The following is a 7,537-nucleotide window of genomic DNA, read 5'->3' as shown; positions in this document are numbered from 1 at the left end:
TACAATATTAGATTGGATTTTATATTTCTTGAAGGATGCACAACAACGAATCAAGCAAGAGTTTACCAAAAATAAAAAATAAAAACACCTCTAACTGTCATAAAATTATATTTTTAAAAATTTAAGTTGTTACGTTAAGTGTAAACATATGCTATATCTAAGAGTAACAATTCAAAAAAAAAAATACTAGCTAATTATCAAAATTTATTATTTTATTATTAATTAATTATAATGTTTAAATTTATGAAATTATTAAAATTTATTATTAGATTACTAAATTAAAATAATTAAACTAAAAAATTTAAATTAATAACAAAATAATAACAAAAAAATAATAAATTTTAATAATTTCATAACATTTTTTATTCAAAAATATTTACCTGACATCTTTTAGTTTATAGTCAATATATAAATATCAAAACATTGCATGCACATGTAGCAAACAAAACCACAAATCCTCTAAGGAGTAGTTTGTTGTTGGCCATTTCTCCCTCAGATAAATTCTTATTACTTACTCAACCAATTTGAATTCAAACATGGTGACACCAGAAAAAAAGAACTTCTCAACAGTCTTAAATGTCAGGACCATACAGTCATCACTGTTAGGAACCGAAACCATAATTTTATGTCACAGATTTGGAACAGACTAATCGATTTGGGACAAAATTATTCCTCTTTTGTTAGCTGAAAATTACAGTATAGTTTTGTTTGATTGGCCCTTTTCTGGAGCTATTGAAGATAAGAGCCTCTATGAACACTCCAAATACACATCCTTCTTTGAATCTTTGAGCAAATTTTGTTAAGTCACAATTCAGCCTTTTAATCATACCATTTAATCTTTCATTTTCAGCAATTAACTCTTGACAAGAATTCATAATGTGCTTTCCTTTTATTTTTTCAAGTTCAGATTTTAGGAATCTGTTTTCTTCAATAATGTCCAAAACACATTCAGTTTCCCTCACTTTTTCTTTTAAAAAATCATTTTCAGCTTTTAACACATCTTTTTCAGATCTGTATTTATTGTACTTATCTAGCAGTTTTGAGGTGTTTAGAGTAAGATCATCAATTATAGCATGTAAATCATCTATAGACAAGTCATAGAATTTTACCTCATCAAGATGATTATTTCCAGCCATGAAGCAGGTTTTATCTTCACCTTCAGAATCTTCTTCCTCATTGGAGTCATTCTCTAGATCCTCCCAAGCTGCCATGAGCACTCTCTTCTTTTCTTTCTTCCCTTTGTCCTCCTTTTTGAGCTTCATACATTTTAGCTTGAAATGTCTATCCTCCTTACAATGATGACACGTCACTTTGCTCAAGTTCATCTTATGTTCCTTTGAACTTGAACCCTTGTACTTGCCCTTGTTTTTCATCATCCTTCTAAATCTCCTAACAAAAAACATAAGCTCATCATTTAAAATACCATCACTAGACTCACTCTCTTTTGATTCTATTTTTGACTTGAGGGCTATTTCCTTTTTCTTTGAGTCTGGGTTTGCGTGTGTGGTTTCATAGGCAATGAGTTTTCCTCTCAGCTCATCATAGGTTATAGGGCTTAGGTTGTTACTCTCGGCTAGGAAAGTGGCAGTGGTTTCCCATTCTTTTGTGAGGCTTCTAAGGAGTTTTCTCACTAGGGTTTGTTCTGAGTAGTTTGTACCCATAGCATCAAGGTTGTTGATTATGATTGAGAATCTCTCAAACACTTCATCAATACTTTCTCCATCCTTCATGTTAAACATCTCGTACTCTTTTCGCAGCATATCAATCATTGTTTCTTTGACCTGTTTAGTGCTTTCGTGTGTAACCTGGAGTTTTTCCCATATTTTTTTGCCTGTCTTGCATCTAGACACCTTTCGGTACTCTTCAAAGCTGATAGCACAGTGAAAGAGGTTGATGGCTTTAGCATTCAGCTCCATTTTCTTCTTGTCGTCCTCATTCCATTCAGCTTCTTCTTTTGAAGTCACCACTCCATCCGCACTTGTTTTTGTTGAAATCTTGGAACCGCTTACAACAATCTTCCATATGTTGTAGTCAATGGATTAGATGAAGATCCTCATCCTCTCTTTCCAGTAGGCATAGTTCTTCCTGTTGAAGAATGGAGGCCTATTGTTTGACTAGCCTTCAGTTAAAGTGTAGGCAACCGTGGTTGTGCCCAAGTTATTCGCCATTAGACCTTTGCTCCAAGCGGTGAAGCTTGTTTCTTGAGACCAAGGCTCATGATACCAATTGAAGGTTGTAGAAGGCTTAGAGAAGGGGGGTTGAATCTATGACCTTCTTTTTAGTAACTAAATTAGCCCTTTAAAACAAACTTTCAATTCTGATTCTGTTTGAACTCAGCAGCAAAAATTTATGAGACAATTTCGTTTTGTCTCATGAATATCAGAAAATAGAACAGAGCAGAGAAGAGAGAAGCTGACACCATCATATATCATGGTTCGGTTGCCCTTGTGCAATGCAACCTACGTCTAGTCTCCTTGTGGTGGAATTTCCACTATATTTAAAGTATTACATAAACCAATTCCACAGGATTGACCCAATCCTTTCACACTCAAGTTCTAATCTAACTTGACTTGGTTATGCTAATACCTAACTCTTCCTCTTAGTGCTAACCCAACTAAGAAAGGGGTACCTCACAAGTACAAGATACAAGACACTGACTCAACCTAAAGAAATCTGAAATAACTCTAGACTTTTCACTCATGTGTATCTCTCTGCCTTTTCTCTCTTAGGCTCTTTCAATGACTCTCTCATTTCAGCCTTTTACCTCAAGAAATTACAGAAAGATAAACATTGAAAAGAAAATTACAATCAGTAAAACATGAAGGAGATTGACTCTTCAACAGCCTCTATGCTATGTGATAAACCAGATTTGCTAGCCTCTGATTCAGTTCTTCGTTCTGGCAGAATGCTCCTTTGACTAGGAAGTACTGTCCAAGTAGATGAACTTCTTCAGAGAGCTCTTCTCAGAACATACACCTCAAGAACACTGGTTATCTCTTTTTGTCCTTCAGAATGATGAGAAATCTTCTTTTGTATCTCCTTGCATGTTGCTGGGTTGTTCTCTCCTAGGTCAACCCTTGAGCTGTGTGCCTCACCAACTCACTTTTTTCACTGTCTTCCATTTTTCCTCACATTAGGAACTTTCGTTCTGACCTCCTTTGTTGACCGAAAGCCGCAAGACATCATAAATAAATGTTTCCAATGGTAGAACCCTATCTCAACCATTGAAAGCCAACTTGGCCCCCAAGACACACTTGCGACCGTAGATGCACAACAGTGAAGAGTAGAGATCATCTTTCCCATGTAACCCAGAATGGATAGGCAGAACGTTGAAGATGAAGAGAAGAAGATATGATGCATGTATAAGGAAATGAAATCACCTTTTAGCTTCTGACTTCTTGATGCAGTTTGATGTGGGTGATTAGACTTCAACATTTTGCTTAACCTTCTCTTTCTTGCTTCTTTGATGAACAACTTAAGGACTAAGCTTTCTCTTTCTCTTTCTGAGTTATGACTGAGACAGGAAAAAGTGAACGTTGCTATGAAAGAAGCAACTTGGAGGGATTTACTTGCTAACGGGCTTGGATCGGATATCCATCAAGCAACCCGTTTGATTTCTTTGGCTTAGCTGGTTTCATTGCCTTGAATCCTTTTAGGTTGTTCAATGATTTATAGTCCACCAGCCTTGTTTCTTATTTTCCATCCAGTTGGACTGCTGTTGTATTGATTTTTGGCCTGCATCACTAAACCAAAATAATCAAAGACTAATTGGGTAATTAGCCCAATAATCTAATATTTGTCATCATCAATTATGTTAGTTAATTTCTTAACTCAACACAACCAATCGATTAAATTGTGAGATCTCATATTGCTTTGAAGCCTTCAATCGATTGGGTAACATGAACAAGCGGTTGAATTAGAAAAAACTCACATTCTAAGCATCGTTCAATGGATTGTGTCGATTGATATTTGAGAAAACCATGCTATCGTCTAACATTCAATCGATTGTTTTGGGAAACCTGAATTCCAATCGATTGAACTATGGGAAACCTGAAATTTAATCAATTGTTTTGTGAATTCAATCGATTAATTTTCTAAGAAACACGATTTCACAACCCTATATGGATGTAATCGTTCAAAGATAAAATTTTAATAGAAGATCAATAGAAGATCAAATTCGTTATTGTTTTTGTTTTTTATTATTAATAAATATGATAGGTGAATGATAAAATAATAATTTATAAAATAAAAAATAGATGTTATAATTAAATAATATATAAAAGATTAATTTATAATTAAAATTAGATAAAAACTATTTAACGTACGAGTTATGCTAAGTAATCAATGACTTTCTTAAACAACATGAACAACCACCAATTAAATAAAAACACACTATACCTCCAAATTATCCACCTAAATTTTAATATTAGAATAACTATCCGCTCACATAGTAAAATGAACATCCAATATATTTATTGTTCACATTATTTAATATTTTTATTGTTTACTTATATTTTTCCTTCACGTTATTAAAAAACTTAAAAAATATATTTTGTAATGAGACCATTAAATAGTCCAAACCGTTCTAGAACCATCAAATCCGGAGACACCCAAACCTAGGTTGCTACTTTCTTCCTTCAATTTCTGCGTTTTATCGAAACGTAGGCACAATGAGAATCACAAGGTACGCCGCCAATCTCCATTCCGCATTCCTTCTTCGTTTGTTTCCCTCTGTTCCTTTGAGGCTTTATGCTCATTCTCCTTTCCCAATTGCTCTTAACAATAATAATACTAACAATAATAACAATGTTGATTATGCTGTTGCCTCTTTCATTACCCTTCTCAATAATCGTGATGCACCCTCCCAAGTTGAATTCGATCAGATTTTAGGGTCTCTTGTTAAGATCAATCAATACCACACTGCTGTTTCGCTCTTTGCACAAATGGATTTTAGGGGAATCAGTCCTTCTTTGATCAATTGTTTCTGCCACTTGGGTCTGATGGATTCTGCTTTCTCTGCATTAGCCAAGAATATCAAGTTGGGTCATCAATTAGACGTCTTTACTTACAATGCTTTAATTGATGGATACTTTCTAATCAATAGAGTGAATGAGGCAGCAAAGATGTTTGACAGCACGATCAAAGCAGGTTTGGCACCCGATGTTCACAGTTATAGCATTATGATTAATGGTTATTGCAAGAACAAAATGGTGGACCAAGCAATCACTTTCTTTAAAGAAAGCGAAAGTTTTGTTCCTAATATTGGAATTTATACCCTTATTGATAGATTATGCAAATCAGGGAGAATATCATGTGTACAGAATATTCTTGATGAAATGCATGAAAGTGAACAGCCCCCTAAGTTAGTCGGTTATTGCATATTGTTAGATGCTTTATGCAAAATCCAACATCTTGATGAGGCAATTGCACTATTTCACAACATTATTCACAAAGGGTTTCGTCCAAATGCGTACATGTGCAGTATTCTTTTGAATGGATTGTGCAAATGTGGAAGAGTAAGGACTGCAAGAGAGCTTTTTGAGCATCTTTTGGCCAACAACTATTGTCTAGATGTTGTGAACTTTAATATTATGATGAGTGGATTTGTTAACGAGGGGCTGATTGATGAAGCAATAGACTTATTTTTAAAGATGAAAGGACATGGTTGCCTTCCAAATACTGAAACTTATTCTCTATTTTATGAAGCATTTCGTCAATTTTCTGCTAGAAATAAGCATATGCTTGCAGTAACCAAATCAAAAGAAAAAAAGATCTTTGAAAAGATCGGAAAGGATCCAAGAATATGGTGAGATGAGTTGTTTCAAAGTTAATTGAAATAGAATACATTATACATCCATTCACTTACTAAAATTTTTTTGTTCTCTTTTCTATTTAGGATTCCAGACTTAACTGTGTGGTGAGATTCTTTCTTGAAAGACGGCTACATGCTCCTGGAACCAAAATATCTCCATTGTTGCGTAAAATCCTCAATTTTCCATATCCTTAGGTTCATAAGGATAAGGATGGTTTGTTAATTTGATATTGACTACTATGGTATTCACTGAAGAGCTGAGTGACACATGAATGCTTGCTTGGAAGCTATCTATTTCTTGAGTTTCATTGTTTCAATGATGTTATTTCCCTTCTATTGAGGATTAAAACAAAATCATAAATCTTTTGTTGTGTAATAGATGACGCTTTCTTTCTATTTGAAGAAGTGAAATTACCTGCCCTTTGTAATCATTCCTAATTTAGTACCGATCCATCTATGCTGGTATTTTTAGAGTGTGTTTGGCGTTATAGAGGATAAAAGTACGTTTAAATTCTTTGAACGCTGTTCTTTGGTGTTTGGTGAGTCTTTTTCGCTAGATACAAACTGTGATTTTGCATCTAAATGTTCACTTTGAAGCAAGAAATTGTAGCTTTTGCGTTCATAACGTGCTTTACGTGGTTGTCATTATTGGTTTTAGTAGTTTTTTCCATAAGAATTTTTAGATTTATTTTCAGTCTTTTCAAATATTTTAATTTTTTATTATTTTTTGTACTTCCTTTTATATTTTGATTTTTTTATTAAATTTTTATTATAATTTTATTATAATATAAATTATTGATCTTATTTAAAAGGACAAAGTAAATAAAAAATTGATTATACATAACAATAAAGTCATAAGTAATAAAATTTTACTGTCTAAAATAATACTAAATAAAAGAATACTGATAATATTAAAACAATTATAAAATATTTTTTTGTTTGACATTATAAAATTTATCATTGTAATTCTTATGCACGGTTTATTATTTTATTTTTTTATAATATGTATTATTGTTCCTATTAGAAATGATAAATTAAATAAAAAATAAACAATAAATAATAATAAAAACATAATTAGTAAAAAGTTAGAATCTAACACAACAATAAAAATAAAATTATTAAAAGTACTTAAAAAATTATTAAAATATGTTATTTTATATGTTATTTTTAATTTAATAAATAAATATTAATTTTTATTATAAAAAGAATACTTAAAAAGTTCACAATTTTTTTATGTTATTTTTAATTTAATAAATAAATATTCATCTTTATTATAATAGTAAAACATTATAACATATTAAAATAGAGTATTATAAAAAATATTATATAAAAAATATACTAAAAGAAGTATAAAAAAATATTAAATATATTTAAAAAAATAACATTATAATTTAATATTATAATTTTTTAGTAATTAACTAATTATCCATCTAAAAGTGATTTTAAGTAATATTATTCAAACAATATTTATTTTATCAAAATCAATTTTAGTATAAAATTGCCAAATATAAATCATATTGACATAGATTCACTTTTACCCAAAATCACTTCTACAAAATTACTGCCACTCAAACTCTAGTTTGACAAATATAAATCCAAACACACACTTAGTATTGGAGTCTACTCTCTAGGCAATGAAATTTGATGTTATTTTGTATAGTGTTTTTGGAGTGGCATTAAGAATTAAATACGCAACAGAATTAAACAAGACATGCTAGAGGAGAT

At 31.6% G+C, this 7,537-nt stretch overlaps 1 protein-coding gene across 2 annotated transcripts; it reads left to right on the top strand.

Annotated features, from left to right (window-relative positions):
• The first annotated feature begins 4,586 nt into the window (after nt 1–4,586).
• LOC107638350 (uncharacterized) lies at nt 4,587–6,255 on the top strand. 2 transcript variants are annotated; one of them, XM_016341585.3, is made up of 2 exons: nt 4,587–5,806; nt 5,905–6,255. In XM_016341585.3, coding segments are annotated over exons 1-2 (1,137 nt in total). In that variant the 5' UTR covers nt 4,587–4,670; the 3' UTR covers nt 5,906–6,255. The 2 variants fall into 2 exon arrangements, with proteins under 2 accessions (XP_016197071.1, XP_016197070.1); XM_016341584.3 differs by having other exon boundaries at nt 5,897–6,255.
• Nucleotides 6,256–7,537: the final 1,282 nt, after the last annotated feature.

Source organism: Arachis ipaensis, chromosome B4 (assembly GCF_059453495.1).
Source record: "Arachis ipaensis isolate K30076 ecotype BB chromosome B4, ASM5945349v1, whole genome shotgun sequence".
Lineage (NCBI taxonomy): Eukaryota > Viridiplantae > Streptophyta > Magnoliopsida > Fabales > Fabaceae > Arachis > Arachis ipaensis.
The sequence above is the reverse complement of the archived record's forward strand: the minus strand, read 5'-3'. Positions and strand labels throughout refer to the sequence as shown.

Excerpts from the sequence above, each read along its gene's own strand:
- LOC107638350 (XM_016341584.3), top strand. The coding sequence starts at position 4,671 with ATGAGAATCACAAGGTACGCCGCCAATCTCCATTCCGCATTCCTTCTT. Across the intron at positions 5,807-5,896 it reads GGAAAGGATCCAAGAATATG|GATTCCAGACTTAACTGTGT; the intron begins GTGAGATGAGTT and ends TTTTCTATTTAG.